The sequence below is a fragment of the Gadus chalcogrammus genome, chromosome 5 (assembly GCF_026213295.1).
Source record: "Gadus chalcogrammus isolate NIFS_2021 chromosome 5, NIFS_Gcha_1.0, whole genome shotgun sequence".
Taxonomy (NCBI): Eukaryota; Metazoa; Chordata; class Actinopteri; order Gadiformes; family Gadidae; genus Gadus; species Gadus chalcogrammus.
The window spans coordinates 11,005,855-11,029,753 of NC_079416.1; the positions used below are offsets into that span (position 1 = coordinate 11,005,855).

General features: G+C 48.3%; 1 protein-coding gene across 3 annotated transcripts; it reads right to left on the reverse strand.

Moving 5' to 3' along the window:
• Window positions 1-86: 86 nt before the first annotated feature.
• On the reverse strand, window positions 87-20,346 carry LOC130382787 (centrosomal protein of 170 kDa protein B-like). Of its 3 annotated transcripts, none has more exons than XM_056590688.1 (19): window positions 20,167-20,346; window positions 19,349-19,486; window positions 17,541-17,630; window positions 16,429-16,509; window positions 15,761-15,817; window positions 15,417-15,561; window positions 12,637-12,765; window positions 11,146-11,652; window positions 10,148-11,055; window positions 9,786-9,944; window positions 9,214-9,337; window positions 7,130-8,731; window positions 6,054-6,321; window positions 5,304-5,436; window positions 3,317-3,451; window positions 2,916-3,004; window positions 2,556-2,649; window positions 2,416-2,467; window positions 87-2,286 (listed from the first exon to the last, which is right to left on the reverse strand). In XM_056590688.1, the coding sequence occupies exons 2-19, from the start codon at window positions 19,451-19,453 to the stop codon at window positions 2,063-2,065; spliced, it is 4,902 nt and encodes a 1,633-aa protein (XP_056446663.1). In that variant the 5' UTR covers window positions 19,454-19,486; window positions 20,167-20,346; the 3' UTR covers window positions 87-2,062. The 3 variants fall into 3 exon arrangements, with proteins under 3 accessions (XP_056446663.1, XP_056446662.1, XP_056446664.1); XM_056590687.1 differs by having other exon boundaries at window positions 7,130-8,734; XM_056590689.1 differs by lacking the exon at window positions 9,786-9,944 and having other exon boundaries at window positions 7,130-8,734.
• Between the last annotated feature and the right edge of the window lie 3,553 nt (window positions 20,347-23,899).

A 23,899-nucleotide genomic window follows, 5' to 3' on the forward strand; every position in this document is an offset into this window, starting at 1 on the left:
CAGCAGAAAAAAACAAAACCGAAACTAAAATAAGGCCATTAAAAGTACACAGAGAAATGTTAACCGATTTAATAATTATTTATTTGAAAAAAGGGTATTTCAAGGAAGAAAGTGTGTAACCAGATCTTAATTATCAAGGACATCAAAAAAACTAAACATTAAAGATAACAAGTTCAAGGTTGACGGACAAGAAACGGCCAGTGATGTACAAAAGTGGGCCTAAAGTGGATGTAGAACGGATTTACATTAACGAGGCTGAGTTAAATCTCCGCCTATTTCCATTGTGTAGATGAAAAAATTGCGGGCACCATCTCTCCCAAGTAGAAATAGCAGCATTGAGTCAGAGCAGAGCAATACAAATGTCTGTCATTCTTTTGCTCATCTCATTTGTAAACAATGATGGCAAGTACAGTCATAAACAATGCCAAAAATGCTTTGAAATATTTAGAGGAAACCCAAATTAGAATAATATGTAGGTGGACGAAACAATTTTGGGAAGTTGAAAGCATGTGTTCGTGCCCCCTGCTGCCTTCAATCATAACAACAAAGATCATGTTCTGATTGGGAAATGAAACTTCCTCACAAAGAATTGGCATAGTGGCTTTAACTTGGAAGTTCACTCTATGAAGCCGAGTGGAATCTTACATTAGTGCAATCAAGAGAGGTAACGTTAGAGTTAAATGACATTTAATGCCAATCCGACCAATAAAGACACAAAAAAAATCATATTAACTGTTGGCCCACATTCAAGTGAGACACATGGTGTAGAAAATCTCTGTCATGACAATTCTGGCCAAAGTAACCCTTAAGGGTGAAACTTATGTTTGAGTTTAGGTGTAGTGTAGTGTAGTGTAGTGTAGTGTAGTGTAGTGTAGTGTAGTGTAGTGTAGTGTAGTGTAGTGTAGTAGTAAGTGAGTGAGTGAGTGAGTGAGTGAGTGAGTGAGTGAGTGAGTGTGTGTGTGTGTGTGTGTGTGTGTGTGTGTGTGTGTGTGTGTGTGTGAGAAAATGCTCGGAGAGCCACTAGGAAACTGAATATGGGATGCCTGAGAATATTTTCCAACACTACCTTTGGCCAAATCTTTGTGCCATTAATTGTGTTGTAGGTCAAATATAACAAATAATAATGCCTATTACTATAAAAGAAACGATACCAGATGCAGGCTGAAAGCACAAGCCATCTTGTTCCAAGTGGTGGAGCTGAGGAATGCCTGAGAGGCTTGTGGGGATTGCTGTTGCCTTGTGACTAAACATCCGTGTTCGAGTCTAACGTTAAGCTTCTTCATTCCTCTCATCCCCACATTCCACAGAGAATTTCACCGCAGCCTGGGAGAGAAACGGAAATGCTGCAAAGTAGACCCCTAATCTGAAGAGAACCCATTGCATTCATGTTTTTTTGTCAGATCATGTAGAAATCTGTGGTCTGGCACTATTTTAGATGCATTTCGATTACTGTCTATTCGTTTATCAAATTCTCTTATAAATTGACATATGTTCAGAGCTTAAAGTAGCACAATAAATACTTTTTACAATCGAAAAATAGTATACGTGTTCCGCAAAGAAATATTCCACAAAAATGGTACTACTATAAAACATCTCTATATCGATTACAACAGCCCTAGCAGGTGATTGCTGCTTTGTGTGCAAGAGTTGATTACATTCACGCTGGTTTTTAAATCATGTAGTGTTTGTGCTGTGCAAGGCAGCGTCACTGGCAACTGACACCATGTCAGATAAATCAAGTATAGTTTTGAAGCCCCTTTAGAAAACCAAAGGGGGATGGAGGGAACATGGCACGGACACACAAACACGTGTGACGGTTTACGTTGTCGTCTTTCCTCCATTGATTGCGCCATGTCCACATGTTTGCTGCAGGCCTCGTCACCCCTCGTGCGCGGTGTTGTTTTGACATGCAGCTGTCCGGGGGAGCGACTCTCACTTCCCCCCCCACGGTGCTTTCCTACACCTGTAGCAGGGGGTTTTGAGGAGGCCTGCGGTGGCGACGGCGAAAGAAGCGCAGTGTGGCGAGTAAAAAAGGAGGAACCGCTCTCTTGGTATCGGAACCTCAAACCACATATCCATCTCTGGCGTCATCGGGGGTCACGGCAGTCCTCCTCACGCTCTCCCCGGGCCTGTTCCCTCCGCCGCGGTGCGACGCCGAGGGGGTGGTCCTCCAGTCCCGGGGCTCGGCCCTCGACGAGCGGGCTGCAGCGGTGGGGCGTGCGGAGGACGAGGAGGAGGACTTGTCCTGCTCAGGCCTCCTGCTGGGTTCCATGATGGTGTTGATGACTGGAGGAGGACAGGGATTGGATGGCGGTCAGTATGATCATCCACATACATTGTGCCCGTGGTTTCTTCACATTTTTATCTAAAAAAACTCCAAACTAATCAAAGAAGTCGCTCTCTGTGTAGGCTTACCTTCGAGTTGTCTTTGAACTCTCCTGAGCTCGTTCAGAATGGATGCGACCTCCTGAAACACAGATATAGGACCGAACGGTTGGTTTTTAAATATCATGCAATAGATAACCACATAATAAACAGCAGGAAGTGAAGCCAACCTTGTTAGAGCTTTTGACGACGGGGATGTGGTTATCCCGAGTGAGTTTGGCCTCGACCTCCTCCCAAAGATCCATCCTATCCTGGAAGCGCACCCTGAGATCACAAAGCAAAACAGACACCCACAGGCCATCACTGGTTTGCTCTTCAGGGCCATTACACCTCACCCAGAGTTCAGGTCCAAGTGGAGATGATCTACAACCCTGATGGTCTTACCATCTTAACCATCTTAATACCATCGTATTGCAGTCTCAACACCGAGACTGACGATCAGGGAAGATGTATGAAACGTCTCAATAAACCCAGAGTGAGCACAGGAGGGGGAGGTTGAGTGTGCGACACATATGAGTCAGTGTTCCTACTTGAGTTTCTCCGTGAGCTGGTCAGTGTTCTGTCTGATGACAAGGGAAATCTGAGTCACGGGATTCAACATCAGCTGGTCAGCTATATCCTGAGTAAAGGGACAAAAGACATTGCTCTTTTTAAAGATATTCGAAGAGTTCCAACATGGATTTCGGATCAATTGAAGATTTCAAGCATAGAAACATTTAAGATATCCCAAAAAACAACTTTCAGTAATTCTCACAAATATATTATATGCATGGATATTTTAAGGGCAGATCTATATAAACCATTGAGATGATCTACTACTACTACTAATACTACTACGACTACTACTTTTATGATAATAATAATAATAATAGATTTTTTTCAAATCAATTCAGCATCATTAAATTGAGGTTCACATGACATGGTTGAGTACCTCTTCTCTGTTGCGAAGCCGGTTCGTGTTGTTGTGTTTGTGGTCCCCAGTGTTCTGGTCGAGGTGTTTGGGAGTCGTAGGGCTTGGAGGACCTCTCTGGTGATTGAGCCCTGCCTCTGGAATGTGCTGAACCAGCTGCATTAACCAACAGACCATCAGCCATTAGGAGCCACACATTACTTTGGTAAGGTCTAAAACACATCTAATAAATCTAGAAAATGCTGTATGCTGAGAGCTTTAGTACAAAGTGAGGTTGAAAACATGTTTTAATAAAGCAACATAGATTAAGACATAAAGAAACATTAAATAGCTTGAATCCATTGAATGGATTTGAACAGAGTTCAAAAGACTAAATGGAGTAAACAATGTGAACATGGGCACCATTTATAAAAATGTAAATGGTTGGAAACAAATAAAGTGACAGCTTGAATGAAAAGCATTGCTATAAATGCAGAAATGTAAAAGGAATTGAACTGAAGAATCTGAAAGTTCAAATGTATTGCCCTGCACTGCTGAAAAATCTGAAAGGTCAAATGTACTGAAGTGCACTGCTAAGAAATCTGGAAGCTGAATCAAAAACGGAAAGACGCTGAATTGCATTATGGTTTTGGGGATAGTAGTAGTATTGGTACTAGCTGTAGTAGTAGTAGAAGTAGTAGTAGCTGAAGTAGAAGTACTAGTATTAGTAGTAGTAGTAGCTGAAGTAGAAGTAATAGTAGTAGCTGAAGTAATATTGTTACTAGCTGCACAAACGATATGCCTTATTAAAAAGGTATAAAAAGAATGATAGGCAGGGATAAAGGAATGATAATCCCAATTTTTTTTTAGTTCTTTAAAGTGGACATATTATTCCACCAGGTGTGAGTGTGATTAGCCTTACATGCCGTTTAAAAAATCTGATCCATATGACATCACTAGTGGGCGTGAATCAACGTAAATCAATGAGACCAACTGAAAACAAGCCGACATGGAACTTAAACTGTGATTTTGAAAAAAGTAACGGGAACCGTGTGTTGATTTGTCTCGGAGCACTCGTCTAATAACATGACTTGGTCGAGTGAGGGACAGGCTATGCGGTGCATGCAAACTATGCTGCCATGAATTTGACATTGGTTGACCCCCTTTGATTTATATGTTGGAAACCACTGAGGCGGGCGTAACACCATTCAATAATAACGCTAATAATATCACTTTTAGGACTTTCTAGTGCCTTTTTTTTAAACTCAGGAGTAAAACATTATTTGACATGATTGTGTCCGTAAAGTCAATGTCAACGCTTCTCTCTGAATGCGTAGATGAGGTGTGTCAGTGTCTGTCTGATTATGTGACTGTCTCAGATTGCAACGAAGCGTGCTTGTGTAGTCACCAAATAAGCAGTTGCCTACATCTTTTGTATGCACTTTTCCCCTTCCATGTCATTATTCCGTCTGTTTTAGTGTATTGTGGTGACAGCAACTGGACGCCTAGAATGTCGCTGAATGCCTGGACTCCCCTTAAGGTTAACCAGCCAGCACCCCATCACCATAGATATGACTTCATCATCTCATCTCATCTTCGTCCGCTTATCCGGGGTCGGCTCGCGGGGGGAGCAGCTCAAGCGGCCCTTTCCCGGGCCACATTGACCAGCTCTGACGGGGGGATACCGAGGTGTTCCCAGGCCAGTGTTGAGACATAATCTCTCCACCTAGTCCTGGGTCTTCCCAAGATATGACTTTCCTAAACAAAATTATTTAAAATGTTTTTCCTGTATGCACGTCAATTATGGCACCCCTGACCACCCCTGACCACCCCTGGAACCACTGCGTTCCTTCCCAAGATCTCTTCCTTGCTAATTAAGGGTGTTTTTTCTTTCTAGGATCGGGGGGGTGTCATAAGTAAACGGCCTGCTCACCCCATTGAGACTGTATCTGTGACTAAAGGCTATACAAAAACTGTCTGGACCGCTGGCAGGATGTCTAGCGGGGGTCTTGGACGCTGTGCGGGGTACCTCTTCGTGGGCCGTCATGGTGGCGTCGGGGACCTGTGCCTCCATGGCCGAGCTCGGGGGCTCCCCCTCCCCGGCCACGTCGTGGATCTCTCTGGCCAAGATCGCCAGGTCTTTGGCTAGGTCCTGGCTCAACCTGGCCGGGCGCAAACACACAACAACACAACCAGTATGGCGGAGGCCCCCAGCAGAGTACAGATAGTATGGACCAAAACAATAACCCAGAGGATTACAGGGATCAGCACTCTCTTTGGCGGTCGGACACACGGTCAGACACAAACGGCAATAAGCTCAGATTTCTGTGAGGTCACGTCAGGCACCATACGAGCAAATGGAAGCACATGGCACCTCTTTAAACTTATCAGAAGCAGTGATCGCCTTAACCTGGGTCTGCTGTGGTTCCTGTGCTTTAGTTTTAGCGTTTGATTACTCTTCATCACTCAATGTTTTCTACTATTTGCTTCCAGCTCCTGAAACAGAGCTTCCTGGAAATGTAGATCAATCAGCGATGCATGGTAAAAGTTACCATAGACACGATTTAACAGATCTTTCAACGTTTTGCATTTAAGGTCTGCACATACTGCAATCTGAGCCCTTCATGGAGTGGTCCCTTTAACACGTAGTAACAAACCATAAGAAGGATGCTCTCCACTCATGCTCTCCCTGTTTTTCCTTGCTGTTTCAAAGAGCGCTTGTGCCAGCGTACACCTGTGAAGCCCTTTCAGACCGTTCAATGCACCGTTAGTGGTTTACCGTGCGATCTCAGCGCTGTGGTTGGACCAGCTGTGGAGGGCCTCTCCCTCCTGGCTCTCCTCCTCAGAGTCCCGGCCGGACCTCTTCGGCCGCAGGGCCACCATCGCCTGGGGCGGGGGCCGCGAGCGGGCGCGCGTCACGCTACTGTTGCGAGCTGGGGAAGGTTGGGAGCGGTTGTGTGCGTGTTTAGCCGGGCTGGCGTCTGTGAAGTCGCACTCGTCCTCCGAGGTGGACGCGTAGTCGCAACCCATCTGCCGTCTCCTGGAGCCTTGCAGCCGTGAATTGGTTTGAGGAGGGGGGGTTAGAGGGTTAGGGTTAGAGGAGGGGGGGGCCCGGGGGAAACCAGGGAGAGAATGGTAGAGAGACAGAAGGAGATACAGAGAGAGGGAGAGAGTCAAGGAGCACTACCAAAAGACCCATCAGGAGGCATCTCAGTCCCCAAAACCAAAGAAAGAAAATGCCTGCTATATATTTGCCAACAAAAACACCAAATGGTCAATTTTTCTTCAACCAAGTGATGATTATTTGATGCCATTTACATTTTGCTTGCTGAATATATCTATCATTATTTTCAAACTGAAATGAGCCATCACATGGCACATTAGAAATGTTTCTACATAAAAACACGAAAGCCCGTACGAGGTTAGTACACCCATGTTACCCTGGATTCACCACAATGTTATCAATTTAGGAAGTTGTTTTTTGAATGATCATTAACAATATGAAAAAAATCACAAGGAACTACTCCAGTCCCACCCTGATATTATTAGGTAGGAAGTTATTGAATGTTAGTCCATAAGGTCAACTAGGTCCATTAAACCATTTTGAAACGCTAAAAAATGTCATATTAAGCACCTAGCTTGCAAAGGTTTTGTTAGAGCAGCTCAAATCTAAATCAAACGGTCAAACCAATCCAGTTCAGCAGTGGACTTTCCACAGGCGTCTACCTTGGACCACTGGAGGCATGGCTACTTCATTCCCCTACAACCTTGAGTGGCTATCATAAGAAGCATCAACAGCAACAACACGGGTGTACATGAGGTCAGTGTTTGTTTGTGTGTGACGGTGAGACTCACTGGCTGTGCTGCTGGTGTATTTGGCGCTGCTGGGGCGTCCTCGGGTGATTGGCGTCCTGGTGAGCGCTCCCTTCTGGGGCGCCGGCTTGGGCCCCGAAACTGAGGCCTTGCGTGTGGAGCCGCTGCTGGACTCGGTGCTTCGGTTGGAGAACCCCGTGGACCTGCTGGAGACCGGGGGTAGGACGGAGGCCTCCGTGTCGCTGGGCGCGTTGAAGGAGCTGGTCCTCTTGCGAGGCATGGCCAGCATGTCCAGCCGGGTTAACCTCTTGGCCTCCTTGCTCTGCTTGGAGGCCGCCTCCTTGGCCAGCCGGTCCGTCTCGGAGGCCTCGTTGTCGGAGGCGTCCCCCAGGCGAGCCCGGCGCAGCATGGAGGCCCTGGTGGCCCTGGGGGCCGACAGGCTGCTGGAGCGGCTCAGTGCCTGGGAGCCTTTGCCGCCGCCGTCCTCCTTCTTCAGCGGCACCGTGTACTTCCTGCCCGGGTGGTGGCGGCTGCCGCCCTCCTGGTCCGAGTACGGCAGGCTGGAGCCCTGGGCGTCGTCGCTCAGGTCCATCGAGCCGCCTCTGCTCACGCTGCGCCGCCGTGCAACGGAGCCCCTCTCCGTTCTGCCGCTGCTGACGTCCCGCCCCCTGGCGTGGCGCCTCTCCGACAGCTGCTCGGACGCCGAGGACAGGCGGTTGGAGTCCTGGCTGGCCGTACTGGCTGACGAGCGCTCCCTGTGGATACCGTTAGCCGGGGCGGCATTCTGCGTCAAGAGCGAGTTTGGTTTGTTGCTGTGGTGGCTGACGGTGCTGGAGGTGTCGATGTCCGACTCCCCGGACAGAGAGTCCATCGCTGAAGGAGGCTTGGCGACCGACGGCTGGAACGCGTGGAGCTTGGCCTCCATGGAAGCCAGGAGATCCTCGGTGTCTTTGAGGTAAGAGTGGGTGTCCTGGTGGAAGGCTCGCGGGGATCCGTCCTCCGGCTTGGTGGAGATGTGGGGCAGTCTGGTGTTGCTGGGGCACTCCTTGGTGAAGCTCTCCTGCCTGATCAGGGCCGCCGAGGCGCTGTGTCTGGACTCGGGACTGCCTGGGCTCGGCGACCTCCCCCGGTCCAGCAGGGGAGCCGAGGCGTTGGGCTTGAGCTTCCCGGCGTCCAGGCTGCCTCTCTGTTTGGTCAGGGTGGCCGTGGAGAAGAGCCTGGGGTTGGGCTTCCTCTCGGCCTTGGGGGTGCAGGGACCCGAGTCCTCCTCCGAGCCCACGTAGAAAGACGTGGACTTGGCCGGGAGGCGGGGCGAGTCGACGCCGTCGCTCCTCGGTGCGGCGTCCGGCGTCGACGGGGCGGGCCTCGTCTCCACCACCGAGCCGTCGTCGGACCGGCTGGCGTCGCTGAGGCTGTCGGGCTCCAGGTCGTCCCGGGGGTCCGGGGCCGATCCGGGGGGCTGCATTCCGCTCCCCGAGCCCGGCTCCACCACCTCGAAGGTGGACTGCATGGCGTAGCGGACGCGGCTGCTGGGATCCGGGGCGTCGCCCGACTCGCTCAGAGGCGCTTTGGGCAGGGCCCGGCGGGTGCTGGAGCCGCCCGACTCGTTGTGGAGCGTCGTATCGGGGAATGTTGGAACGCCGCCTGCTGACGTGACACAACGGTTTCGATTTAACATTCTACAGTCACACTCGTGGATTAGAGACGGATAGAGGAAATGACAATGCAAGGAATGAAAGGAATGACATGGATACAATGGAATGAAAAGGAATCAAATTTCACAGTGAAGTGACTTGTACATAATAATAACAATAATAATAATAATAAAATGTATAATCAAAGCCCACTGTTCCCAAGTGGATATTATGTAGAAACAGTTCATTTCCTTTCCTCCAATAAAAAAAAAACTTTTTCGCATTTTTTGTCAAGTTGATACACATTTCCCCTCGAGATAACATTCATGATTAGATGTATACCGCTCCGCTAGTAAACAAAACACACAAACGGTTCAAATAATATTTCCATCTGAACTGTTTCCATATTAACCCGTCCACCTTCATTCATATTTCATGGGTCATCATAGACTCCGGTAAGCGCAGACGGTCTTGTCAGCTGGAAGGCATTACCTCCTCCTGGCTGCTGCGTCAGGGCGGGGCTGTCCCCGGGGGAAGGCTGGCTCTCTGTGTAGCTGTCCGCCAGGCTCGCCCAGCGCGACATCCACTTGGGGGCTGCCTGGGACACTGGGGCCCTCTGAGGAGGAACAACAACAGCCATTCAGGAGAGGACACCTTTCCATTCGCTTTAGACTGAACGCTGTTGGGTTAGTGGTCGGTCACCATGATTTGCGCAATAAGCAGAGAAGAGAGGTTGAACACTGCAAGATGAATGCAATGTTGGTGGAAATGTTTCAGGACCCCATTGGTATTATCAAGGACATGATTTTCTATGCAATTGCTTGTGACTTCTACCCGATTTGTCCTATGGGCTTTGGATTAGAGACTATATAGACACAGAGACAAATCGAGCAACCAATCAAGTAAACACCCAGCAGCCAATGAGTCAAAGAAGGCCAAACGGGAGAAAACCCAAAACACCGTGAAGACAATCAAAAGAGAACCGATCAATCAACCAATAAGAAGGCTTGGCTAACTGGCCCACAGACCACCGAGGCCCCGCCCCTCCCCTGAGGCGAGTTTACCTGTCCCAGACCCTCTCCCTGTTCTGGGTACGGCCTCAGCACCTCACTGCTATTCTGCCTACGCTGCTCCACGCACTCAATACTATCGGGCCTACATGCCGCCGACGTGTCTGCTTCGGTCGACTGGCTTTCCTCTGGGCTCTCTAGCACGCCAAACACCTGTCAGGGACAAAGCACGGGTGGCGTGTGAGTGCCGGTACATGGGACAACGTAGGGGCCGTTGACGATGACCGCAATGAGACCCTTGAGAGTCAAAGGAAGCACGTTTAGAATTAAATGTGTACTAGCTACAGGCACAGGAACCCCAGGGGCCGTGGCCCCTCGCTTCGCCCTAGGGAGTAAGGGGCGGTGCTGCCACTTGCCTGGTCGATCAGACTCCGGGCCTCCTCCACCTCTTTGTCCTGGGCTTCGTCCTCGATGGTGTACGTCCCGGCGTCGCTGAGGTTGTCCTCCTCTTCGGCCCGGGGGGCTGCTCGCGGGGCCGCCTTATCCTCCGCTCCCCGGGGGGCCCGGGACATCCGCGGGGCCACGAGGGGGACGGGCTGGTGGATAGGAGAGGACGCCTGGACCAGGTGGGGCTCCGGGGCCGCGGGCGTGCCGGCTCGGCTCCAGGGAGGGGAGTCCGGGGGCGCCTCCGTCCCTGGCGGGCGGTCTCGGGTGGAGCCGGACGGGGGTTTCTCCCCGTTGGCGACGGCGGCGACGGCGGCGCTCCGTTTGAGGAACTCAGCGTTGTAGTCCTGGGCGAGTTTGGATCGGCGGCCCACGCTAGCGAAGGGCCGGACCGAGGCGGAGGAGGCGGAGCGCGAGGAAAAGCTGGTGCTGATGCGGTACTCCGTCTTCTCCCGTCTCAGAGAGCCGGCTCGGACGAAGCCCGTCGCCGCGTCGTGGTTCTTCAGGGGGACGGTGTACCTCTCCGAGACGGGAGTGCCGGCGGCTGCAGAGGGAGCCTGCCGCTCTGCTCTCCTGGTGTTCCCCGGCGTGGCCGAGGCATCCACCGGGGGAGCGTCGTGGACAACCGACTTGGAGCGCTTCTTCGTCAGGTTGTCGTTGAGGTCGGGCTGGTGAGGGCCGCTCTCTCCCAGAGTTGGCGGGGAGTGCGACCCCGCAGAGGCGGGGGGGTCGTCGGGGCGGGGCGGGGCGATGCGGTTGAGGGAGGAGCGTTGGGGAGGGGAGCCCTTCTGGGGAATCAAAGCCTGTGCCTGGTTGAGATCGTTTGCAATGCTTGAGGGTCTGTCCGAATCACTGAGGGTTCCGTCATTGTGCCGGTGGCCTGACAACGAAAGGAGAAAGAGTTAGCATCCGGTCAGGAAACATATAACATGCATCAATAAAAGGCTATAAACCTCTCAGGGACGGTCACCTTTGGTGGTCTTCTGAAGCGACTGGTCGCTCTGAGTGCTGTAGTCGTCCTCTGTGTGGGACCGCCTCCTCATCATCATGCTGACGTTGCTCTGCACCAGCCAATCCGCCACCTTGCTCTCGGACGAGACCACCTCGGATGGGGCGGCCGCCTCCTTCGGGGGGAACTTGCGCTGCTGGCGCAGGGAAAACTTGGTGATGTGGTCCTTGATCTTGATCTTGCCCGGGGTGCCCTGGTCAAACTCAATGGTGAAAGAGGCGTGGCTCTGGACCACCGGGGGTGTGGGGGTGGAGGGGTCACATGGGGTAGGGGCGGGGTCAGGGGTGTCCTTGGTGGGCACCTCCTGCACCACGCCCTCCTCTGGGGTTTTGGCGGTCCGCTGTTGGGACTCTCTGGTGGGGATCTCAAAGTAGCTGGGCTCGCGGCGGTACGCGTACGCGGCCTTGCCGGTGCTTTCGGACAGAGAGCCATTGACTCCCTCTCTGGGCAGGTCTCTGATGGCGGGCTCTAGGAGGCACACAGAGGGCGGGGACACGGTCAATACAGAACATACATCAGCCACCGCCACTGTGAGCTGAACACGCCTGTAAGAAGAGCTGTTGGGAGTTCTGTAGGAGTGAAGGACCCTTCTATTTGTTATTCAATAAACACGGGCAGTATATTTCATGTTTGATTTTTTTTTTTTATAATTTCCTGTTTAATTGACAGGAAATGCATTGACTTGAATTGCCCTCCTATTTGTGGACATTTGACTGGAACATTGCATTCACCCCTGACGTGGAGGATATTAATTAGCGCGCAGAGTGCAGCGTTGAAGTAGGATTGAGCCGTCAGGCTCGGGCTGCCAGTTGGATGTGATGTGGAAAGAACACACGCGCGCCACACACACACACACACACGCACACGCACACGCACACGCACACGCACACACACACAAGGGTCCAGCAGAGCGGTCATAATCTACCAGTGGATGGGAAACATCAGGCCAACAACCGGCCTCCCGTCCACTTGTCCAGCCGCTTAGAGGCTAATAATCCATCACGAGGCAGGGAGCCTTTGCCCACAGGCCATGGCCTGGTCCGGTCCGGCTTACATTACATAACTGGACGCCCTCACTGGGCTCCAGAGAGAGCTCTGGACACGCTGTATTCACATTTAACAGGCTGATTTTGATGTTTTTATGTTTGCGGCCGGGAGAGGGTAAGGCTTCCCGGACACCGATAGGATAACGCTACGGCGTGTTTCGACATGTAGAGCTCCGCCTAAGCAGCGGTTTATTTTATGTTCATGTACGGGTGAGGGTTAAGCTTCTCACACACACTTATATTCAGTGTACCACACTGTGTGGCATTGTACTATATCGTATATACCTCCCCGCCGGGAAATCTGTGTTTGAATTCCAGCCAGTGTCAGTGGGTTCACAGACACTTTAAGTGTCGTGGTGATGGTGTAGAAACATGGACTCAGCAAACAGGAAATGCTTCCTCTGACCTGTGGACTCCTGGTCTGGCTGCTTTCCACCACTGTTCTCCGGTTTGTTATCAGGGTCTTCGTCCTCCCCCCACCAAGAAGGCTGTCCGTACAGAGGAGTAGGCTTGGATATTGGACTGTCAGAGGTCGCTAATAGACACGCAAACACAACACAGGCCCACCGAAGGAAGAGGACACAAATGGATATTAGACAGCGTTCATTCAAGTTGAATATGTGACAAGAAAAATCTAAAACTGTAAAAGGTGAAACTTATTAAAAGAACAAAACAAGAAACTAACACAGAGCAAGGATTGCTGAACCGATCACATGAACAACCCAAACCTAATCCCCACAGCATGAATCAGAACAAAACTAATCCTAATCTTCCAACCGCCCACACAGACGTGACTGCAGCATAGGGTTGTGGTCACAACGCAAAGCTCAACCTTGTTGAGCTTTGAGTTGTGAAAAAAGGGAAAACGCATGTGAAGGAGAATGTGCTTTTGATCGTGTGTAGACAACAATATCTTGGTAATAATGGACCTACAATGAATCATCATCATCATTATGATGATGATTCATTGTAGGTCCCTTGATTCTAGATATAAGAAGGCTAGATATAAAACTGTTTATTTTAATTTCACGTCAATTATATTATATACATCAGTCATAATTGACCTCAATTCTCAACCCCATGGATCTTCCCCCAATACAGGAGCAGCTTCGAAGGGGCAGGGGGTGCACATTCCCCCCCCCCCCCCCCCCCCACTGAGCATTTGGTCACGGAAGGGTTGGTGGAGGAGCGAGGCCGGCCACACTAATCAGATAATCTGCGGGCCTGTTGCCTGCCTGATAGACAGAGTCTAAAGCGCGCTCTCTGGAGCCTCCTGCGCCGGCCAGCCGTACTCAGGCCGGACCCCGCAGCCCCGCGGGGCTGTTGCCTGGGGCCACGCACAATAAGACATCAACAGAGTGACAGGGAAGTAGAGGAGGCATGTTACTCATTCCGTTCCCCTTACCCAAGCCTTCCCTTTCCAGCTTTGGAAAACATAAAGGGCGAGGCGACACGCCTCCACTGGCCCGGCCGCTGGGTGCAGTGGGCTCGGTGTTGGAGGGCTCATGCTAGCATGTAGGCTAACGGAATGTTCCAACGGACCAGAGGGTTAGGGTTTGGAACTCGGAAAGGCTATAAAAATACATTCTTCTTGAAAGGGATAACATATAAGGGGGTGAACCTCTGCAGGTTTTTCCATTTAAGATCCCAGCAGGAAATGATGGCTAGCTTGTGGTACAGTCAGTGAAAAACGTAAAAAAAATAAATAAAAAAAAACACAGATAGAAATTCAGACAGTACAAGGCTGAAGCTGTCCCACCAGACAGCTGGAATACAGGAAACTCTCCACACCCTGTACAGCTGCGGCTGAAAAAGCCACACAGGCACACAAATATACAGAAATAGTCACCCTCCAGTAACCCAAATAGCATTAGGCTACCAGTGATACTGTTGCACAGTCAGACCTCTGTCGAGTGGAATGAATTAGTTGTTGTCCAATCTTTTCTCCCAATATGAACTTTGATTGAACCTTAAAGGTAGACTATAGCTTTAAGACAAACAAATGAAGCCCTACAGACAGCTTTGCATAATATTTGCAGATAATTATTCTTCCTGCCTTTGTGTCTAGTCAGGATTATTAAGTAGCCGAATTGCTTCCGGTTGCACTATGCAGATCCCCTTTTTGTAAAAGAAATGTAGTGATACTAAATGTCAATGTCATTAAAACAAAACCTTTTATTAATGACGCATTGGAATGACGATTCAATCAATAGAGGGTAGTTCCTCTCTCAGGTTTCAGTGGAGAGCTGTATTACCTTTGATAAAAAAAAAAATCAAAGCAAGAACGTTGAAAGGGATTCCTGGCCACCGCACCAGATTCACAGGGTTAGTAGAAGTCAATGATTGACATCGTTCTGGAGCAACACCATGCATGCATTCCGTCACTCTCTCTCCCCCGAGACCAGAGGAAGGGAAGGGCCCTATTCTTAGCCCTAGTTGTAGTTTTCCCACCAGGCTAAAGGATGGTTAAAAAGCAGGACGGGCCAGAGCTAAGCAGACACAGGGAGCTTATTCTAACTCTGAATAGACCTCGTTCACAAAGTGATTTTCTATTTCAGAATCTTTTGCATGGCAAATTTTGTTTCAAAACCACAGATGAGAAGGAAATCCAGAGGCACGACATGCATGCTTTTCATACGGAAGACGCACCGTTACCGCCAGTGTCAACTGGGCATCGAAACAAAGGCGCCCAATCCAGTTCCTCTTAGCACACGTGTTCAGCATTGTCGCCGCCTGCTCACGGCACGCCACCACCTCGTTTCAAAACACACCCAGCCGTGGCCGAAGCAGATAAGCCAACCAGTGCGCTTGTCCTCAAACATCTCCCCGCTTTAGCTCGCCTTGGCAGACGCCTCACCAACGCAAACAGCCTTTCTTGTAAACACATCCCAATACAACCTGTCCTCACGCTTTGAGTCTATAGGATGTGACAGCTCCCGTCTTCGCTCTCTTGCCTTATCTCCCCCAGGGGAAGCACGTAATCAACAGAACCAAAGCCTCTCTTATCAGGACATCTTCAACGCCGGCTCATGCGGAACACGGCAACAAAAAAAGGCTTCCTCTTCCTGCTCTGGGAAGCAAATGAGCAAACCTGAATACATACAGCAGGACCTCAGAGTGGGCAGAAGGGATCAGAACCATGACATGATCGATCCCCCCCCCCCCCCCCCCCCCCCAAGCATGTACCTGTGGCGGAGTAGGCCTTGCGTTCCACCCGTTCTAGCGGCGTGCCATTAGAAGTGTCCTTGTGCTTTTGCGGTTGCGGTTTCTCTTTCCTCCTAGCCTCCAGGGCCTTCAGGCCCAGTTGCAGCTGGCTGGTGTATTTCTCATGCTGCAGACACAACAAGGGGAACTTTGTGTGAGACTCCTCATCACCGCAGGTATAGGCATGGGCATGTCCGGTAGTGGTATATGTGTTTTTTGTGTGCATTTAAAAAAAAACATGGAACTAGGTAAGGTAAGGAATAGGTTAGCTTTAAATATGCCAATCCTTCAGAAATATATCGGTAGTCTGTAGAAGCATTACTTACTTTCAGGGCCTCTTCTGGCACCTTGTGCTGACTCCTCTCCAGGATGTACACATGGTCATGTGGGGGAGTTGTTAAGGCACACACAATGTTCAGAAGCGCTTGATTCATTCCTTGCCAGTTGGGTCTTCATCATCATTTCTATTTTGAAAGGCTTCATGCCAATAACCCTGAATAGGTTTTACAATACTATTATGAACAGGAATTTGTGGCTGGCCACTTCTCTGTTTTATCAGAGCAGGGGACTAGAAAGACAATTATGGACTGATGAGTTTCACAGGCTCATATTTATAGTAACCTGAATCCAGAGACGTTTGCCACCACGTGCTTAATGCTCCTGCATAGGAGTTTCCCCTAGATAATGCTTCACCACGGTGCCCTCTTCAAAGCAGCACTTTCATATTGATGTCAAACCATAAACTGGGGGGTCAAAAGGTGAACAAAGAACATTGAGTTTTTTGTCCCCTGTAACAAGCATGCATAAGCCGGCTGAGTCGACCGCTGCTACAATGGCCCGCTCAACATAACAGAGGAAACAACTTAAAAAACGATCAGCGTTGTGAGAGCTGAGCAGTCTCCCGGCTCATTTAAAAAGGGACTGCTGGCAATCGGTTGAATAATCAAGAGAGACAAAACTAAGAAAAAACAAAAAGGTGATTGACATAAAGGATATCGTAGCCGAAGCGAACGAGATCAGAGAGCTTGAGGGTTATGTAGGTCTGTTCGGGGATTCGCAGGTCATTCACAAACGTCTATGGGAGGGAGGGAGAGAGAGACAGAGAGAGAGAGAAAGGCAGAGGGAGAGAGACAGAGAGCGATGTTAGTGTTGTTATTCTATATCAAGTCACACATATTGAGCAGACACCTACATCATGTGCAACGGCGTATGTTGCGGTCAAGCTCCACGTTTCCTCCTGCGCAGCGTCAGCATGAGATGCTTTTGCATTTGGCCCCTTTCCCACCTGCACGGTAAAGCCACTTGCACGCTAAAGCCCTAATGAGATTATGACATTGTGCAACGACCGGCTCCACTCGGGAGGGAAGGTGAGCGCTGTAATGCCCCTACAAGCGTGACTTTGTCCAGAAGATAAGTTCAACTGATCACTATCGCTTGGTAGTGATCAGTTGCAATTGTATGGTCGGTGTGGTCAACACAACCAGGCAGAATGACTGGAAGAAAACTCTAATATACCCAACTCTAACAGACACAACAAACATTAGGAGCAAGTGAAGGGGCGAGAGGGCAGCCATATTGGATCTCAGCTGCCGGTCCGTGTTTGGTTCTGCTCTGATTAGTCTGTCTGCTGCGGGGCCAAGGCCAAAACACACACTTCAGGGGAACAAAGACAGATTATTCCTTCTGCTCAAATCTGCTTTACTGCAGGATATAAGTGCAAGGGCAGCGCCAGTGAGTCTCTAAGCAGGGGAGTGTGTGTGTGTGTGTGTGTGTGTGTGTGTGTGTGTGTGTGTGTGTGTGTGTGTGTGTGTGTGTGTGCGTGTGTGTGTGTGTGTGGTTATTAGAAACTCTAAAACAGACAGGTTCTAGCCTATAGCATGAAATTCCAGTCTCCCTGATGGCTGCTGCCGTTATACCAAGCGGTGCCCGGTCTCTGGCTCAGAGAGAAAGAGGCTCTTTTGTTTGCTGACCCTTTTATAGGGGAGCCGTCTGGGTTTCAGAGCGGAGCCTCCAGGGATCGCTTCCCTGTTCCCCGTACCTGGGGCCCTTTCTTTGGACTCCGGACAGAACCGGTCTAGCCTGGCACAAGAGGACGGACCTACTCACCCCGTTCAGGCTGCCCAGATCCTTCACCATGTGCTCGTCCGTGTTGGAGTCGTAGTTGATCACGGCGTGCTGTTTGTCCACGCTGCGCGACTGCAAAGCAACACAAATCATCGTATTCATCAGCGTCCCCCATGGACTCGGAATATACTTGGACATATAGAAAAAGAACGACCCAACAGTTGTGTCAGAATACGATCCACACCTAGATCTGGAAATGACCATAACGGACCGCAACAGTCACTCGTCATTAGAGAACGGATTACCAAGCTCTGCCCGCTGAACTCAAGTGTTATCTGTGCGCACACATTCACGCAATCACACGCCAGAGGAGGCACATTAACTTTGGGAACATGCCGGCCTTAATTGTGAGGCACTGCTGATTCAGCACAGCCCACTGTTCCCCCCTCATTAGACACCGTAAGGCCGGCCCACCGACACACTCAGAGACAGCCAAACACATTTGAAAAAAGAATGCTGATTTCCAACGGTTCCTTTATGGACCCAAGTGTTGTTCCTCCTCTCTCCCCCACTTGAGTGGACTAATAATTGCACTCAAGAGAGTGTTCGCTCAATAGATTGAGCTCTGATTTGTTTTTGGGAACTCTTCCCTGTACGGGACACACGGGGAGATTGTGTGTTGACTGAGACGATTGGTGGCAGTGAGATTTGGCAGCAGCATTTCGTAGCAGTAGCGCAACGTATACAGCGAGTACCAAAATGACATAAAGATACAGGAATTCCACAGGCCAAATGACAAGATACCCTGCCAAACCAGTCTCAGTACAAACCGGTCACCAAGGAATTTTGAGAAGACCCCGCCTGAGGCTAGTGTAGTTGATACAACTCTTCAAGAACCATTGGTTTCTTTCTGCCTTTTCAAGGACATTCAGATGTGATTGGTTGATTATGAAACTACATGTATTATACTGCATTGACATAAGAAAAAAGGGTTGTAGTTAGCTTTGGGTTATGCTGTATGAGTGCCATACAAGTAGGCAGTCCAAAATGAGCATGTTAACCAAAAGAAAGGTTAAGAGGAGTATGTTTTCTACGCGAGGGAAAGCCTCTGGTTTCTGTGTTTGTTTTTTACAATCCTGGATCCATGGCTGCCTGAGGTTGGATAAGAGATGCTTTTGAATCCAGCCAACATCTGCGGTGGGCACAGCATTTAGTTGGATTATACCTTATCGAGTAAAGAAAGTAATACACAGTGTACACTGTATCCAAGGCAACAGTCCTCTACCCTCCACTTGTGTAGAGAGAATGAGAGAGTACAGTGACACATACAGTCCTACAGCTCCTCCAACTAGCTCTGGGCCCAGTCACTAAGCGGGAGAGCAACCACAGTGGAATGCGTTTGTTGCATTGCATGTTATTGTTTGGAAGGAAACCTGGGGAGATGCTTTGAGACGGCTCCGTCATCGGGTTACGTATGTACGTACACGTCTACGCATAAGGATGTCAACTCCCTTCCCGCCCTTTCAACCCTCACACTCTTCCAGTCAATGGGACCGTCTGGCCATTAGCTAATCACACAGCATCCACACGACCAAGTGCTGGTACCAAGTGCTGCTGTTTACCGTATACAGAAAGCAGTGTTCAGTGTCACAATTTAGACCATATATTATCTTTCCTCATATGCACATGCTAAGACACTCAAAGAAACTCTCTCTGACACACACACAGACACAGACACACACGCACACGCACACGCTAACACACACACACACACACACACACACACACACACACACACACACACACACACACACACACACACACACACACACACACACACACACACACACCTGCAGCATCAGTTCGCAGTCATCACGACCCACGAAGATCATCTCCCGTGGCAACCGGTGGCGTGTGCCAGAGCTGCTCACCAGGAACCATGATGTCACACTCATTTTGGAGCCACCACTCAAAGCCTTTTTAGCATCCTAGGAAGGAAAATAGACATGTCCGGATTGGAAAGGAATTGATAAGACATGATGATGAAGCGTTACAAAAGTGCAACATGGATTAATCAACAGCAAACATGGTTCACTGAACCTTTTGTGAAGGATCAACCAAAAGATATAGGCTATATTTAAGTTTCAAATCATTGTCATTGTGTCATTGTCATTGTCAAACGGTATTGTCCTCGCTTTGCAAAGACTTGTTCAGTTAGACGCGGAGCTACCGGTGGGTATGAGCAGACGGAACAGGTTTTCCAGTTTTCTCTTGGTTTGTATAACAACACCGCACCTACAGAGCCCATGGCGACCGGACGAGCGTGATATGAATAACAAACTTAAAAAACACTGCGTAAAGCCGTTCAGTACACTGGAGTAACATGGGGAAAACAGTCAACACTGACCCAGTGTTGGACACAAAAACGTCCTGTAACGGTAAACATAAAAAAGTTAACTTAAGGTCTACGAAACTAAAGTCAACAGTACACTTTGTTCGTTGTCTTGGAGGTGATCCCATTAGCGCACTAGCAGGACAAGACCTCGCCAACACTCCCAGTATCCCAGGCCCGTCCGTTGGGAATATAAGTCACTTAAACGGGGTCAACACGACGGTAGACCACGTTAACAAACAGGTTACCAGATGATTCGAGGCGAGGTACACATACCTTCAAGGCCAGCTCCACCTTCCGCTGTAGCGACGCCAGGGTTCCTATCTCACAGGAACAGACGCAGTTCAGGAACCTGGAGCTCCGAAACGCTCCTGCTGCTGCGAACAGGTAAGTCGAGATCACGCCTCCTTATTATTTCCCAAGGAATGACAACTGGAGCGAAACATCCTCCTCCTCCGCCACCACCAACACAGTCAACACCTCCCTCTCTGGTCGGGATGACGTGGTGTAACGATCCCCACCGGACACCAGAGGGTGAGTTCGATTTACCACCCTGTCCGGTCCTGTCCAGCATGTTTTCAACCATCCCCATTGAGTGTTATTCTTTTGGCCCACATAAACCATAGTATTACACACACACAAACACACACACAGTTGTTTAAAGTCATTTTTGCTCGCTAAATAGGTGTTTCTTTATTGAACGATGGAGAATAACTAACATTTTTCAGACATGTTTTGATTGATTCATGTCAGAACAACATACAATCAAATAGTCACTGTCATTTTGATTAGGGAATTGCTTTGAAATAAAACAATGCATCTACCACAATACAACTTTGCGTGCCAATATTAGCCTATAGGGATAATAACCTTTAGGAACAATAATACCATTGATTGACCGATAGATGTCGCTACATACCCGATGCATTCACTTATTTTGCTCCCCATCGTAGACAATAATGAATAATCAATGAAACCCACTTTCAAATATTTTTTCTCCAATGTATTCAAATATTTAATCGTGCACGGGGGTATAGTAAGAATTGTATTTCGTTTTTGCATATATTCTGTAGCACAGACAATTAGCCCAGTAATTTCCAAAGGAGGTTAGCGGTCCCCTGGGGCGCCACAAGTGGACACTAAAGGGCCCTCCGCATCAGCCTGATTGGTATATGAACATATTATCACAGAAAAACACAACTGTAAAATCATTAAACGTTGGTCCTAAATGCATGTGGCACAGCAGTTTGTATTCATTTAGTACATTCATGCAACGTATTTTGTCTTGCAAATAGAGCCCTGTCTATACAAACTGTTTGACCTAGGATTGATTAAAATGTCATTACAGTTTATATTTTAGGGGAACCATTGTGTTAGAACACTCTGGGATTTATTCATGAGGACATCTGGAAACCAGTGAATAAGATAACTCAACTTATTTGGACACGGATTAAAAGAGAACAATCGAACATCTAAAATGTTACATCTCTTTCCCATTTATTACGGCATGTGTTGGTGTAAACTTAACTTCCCAATATTGTATCCACAAATCTGTTTTCCCAACTCTGCTAATACCAAGGGTCAGGTTTAACCTGTTTCACCCCCCCCAGCCCTCGACAGAGAGAGGTAGACAAAAGAGAGACTCACTTTAATACTTAACCCTCCTTTCCTGAACACGCTATGGTTTGACAGACCTTTAACAGTGATGGAAAAATTACACATAATCACATTTAATGAAGTGTGACACATGTTTACCTTTTTTCGTGAACAGACATGTTTCTCAAAGCTACAAGCACTATGTGATTTTGTTAGCTGTTTCAGTGTGAGATTTGTTCATAGAGAACCTTATTTCTTCCCTCTTTTTACTCGTACATAGATCATAAAACAGTTGTGAAGAGAAGAGATGTATTCGCTTCAGGGGAACACATCTTAAAATATAATCAGGAAAACCCTGTGATTGTTTCTTTGAACAGGCCTATCCATTGGCATAAACGAACACATGCTTCCGGCGTGTAATGTAGAATGACATCATGCTCCCGGAACATCACACACAGTAGAGGGCAGCTCCTTGCCACAGAGCAAGGCATTATGGGACATATCCAAGCGGGAGCCAGGTGAGAAGACAGAGGATGTCAGGTGAGCGTCACGCTGGGGCCAGAAGCACGATCTTGCCGCTAGGCCCAGTGGGAGTGCAGCTGGCCAAAGACAGTCTGTGAGCGCTGGCTGTCAACATCTGCTCCAGAGACGCCACCATCTGCCCGGGGCCCAGGGGAGCGCACTCCCCTCCACCTCGGAGCCAGCTGCAGAGCTGCAGACACGGACCTGAGTTGGCCCGCAGTGACAGCGAACACGGCTAGGACATCGCCGTCACAGCCATTCAGTAGGTACCGGGGAGAGGGGGGTAAAGAGGGTTTACTCATGTGCCTCTGATGTTGAGCTGGGTTGGTGGGTGATGAGGTGCATCGTTGGTAAGGGGGCGTTAGAAGACATCGATCGCTCCCTCTCTGCCAGATTAAATAACAGATAATTAATCCATTTGGATAAATAATGGTTACAAAACCATTATTTATAGATTGTGTTCAGTAACGGCCCCGTTTTTGATACTCAAACAGATATGACTGAGGACATTTTAACATATTGTTGATAACATAAGTCAGTATGGATTCATAAAATCAACATATGTTCGGTAGGGCTGTACATATTTCTAACAATAGGAAAATGATCACACCATCTGTTAAGACCTTTTATTTCATCAATTTAAAAGACCAAAACAGTGTACAAAGTTTATATTATTTAACCAAATCTGGTTTCCTCAATCTCAGAAATAGGGGTAGGGCAGGTACAAAACAAAAGTTGAGATAAAAAAAAAAAAAAAAGAGTATAAAACGCATTTCCCTATTCTCAGAGGGGGGCCAGTACAGGGGAAGAGAGCACAAGAGAAAGTAACACTCAGATAAAAAAAATAAAGAGCAAAAAGGTTTTAAAACAATAGAAGTGAAAACGATATAATAAAAACCATTACATTCAATGACGTATGATGCACTTTTGAATAATGATTATCAGTCATATTATAAAACAAACAGGAAGAAAACTTGAAGTATTGAAGTTACAAACATTTTTCTTAACTTTCCTTTAGTTTTTTTTTGCAGTTTCCAACGTTCAACCGTCTGTATAGGGGGAATAATGATTGAAACATTTAACTCTTTTTTATATCTATTCACAATTTTCAGTTGACAATAAAAAATAAACGCTAATTTAATACAAATACAAATCCAAATACAATCATCTTTTGGGCTGCAAAGTGCATATCATTGGCACAGTCAAGCTGGTTTTAGTAGACGCTGGTCTCGTTTAAATAACCCTGGGAGGGAATGAAAGTCCCCCTTCATATTACATCAATGATTACTCCTCCCCCCAAGCTCCCACACGGCGGTTCGTCTTTTCAAGATCTCTTTTTTGTGTTGTGTTAAAGTGACCTCATTGAGGCAGCAGTTAAGTGCACTGGGAGGAAAACACCCAATACTGTACTTAAAAGGAGGAAGAAGGGGCGCTAAAAACCAAGGGGAGAGAAGAGAGGCTCTGATTGGTCAGCCATGGCTACACCTGACTGGCCAGTTCAAAGTCAAAACCAGGAAGGGTTTGTCACACAGCATTTGTACAGAAAGGAATGAGGAATTATATTTTTGTGTGTCTTAACAGGTAACCAGGGGTGTATCAGTGACCGCAATGTGCAAACATCTCTAATTGAACTCAATCGCAGTCGATCTCTCCAGATCACCCAGTTTTACTCATTCAATGCTTTGCATTCAATGCCTTTTCTACCATTCCTTACATCAGCGGTTTCATCAAAGTATTTACGGGATATCATAGTGGGAGTAAGACCGGTCCGCCCTTTAAAGTATGACCAAATATGGTAGTAAAATAATAGTAATAAATACTGTTTCCAGAAGATGAGCTGAACATACGAGTGTCAACTTCTTACGATTCATTATGCAGAAAGGGCAACTTT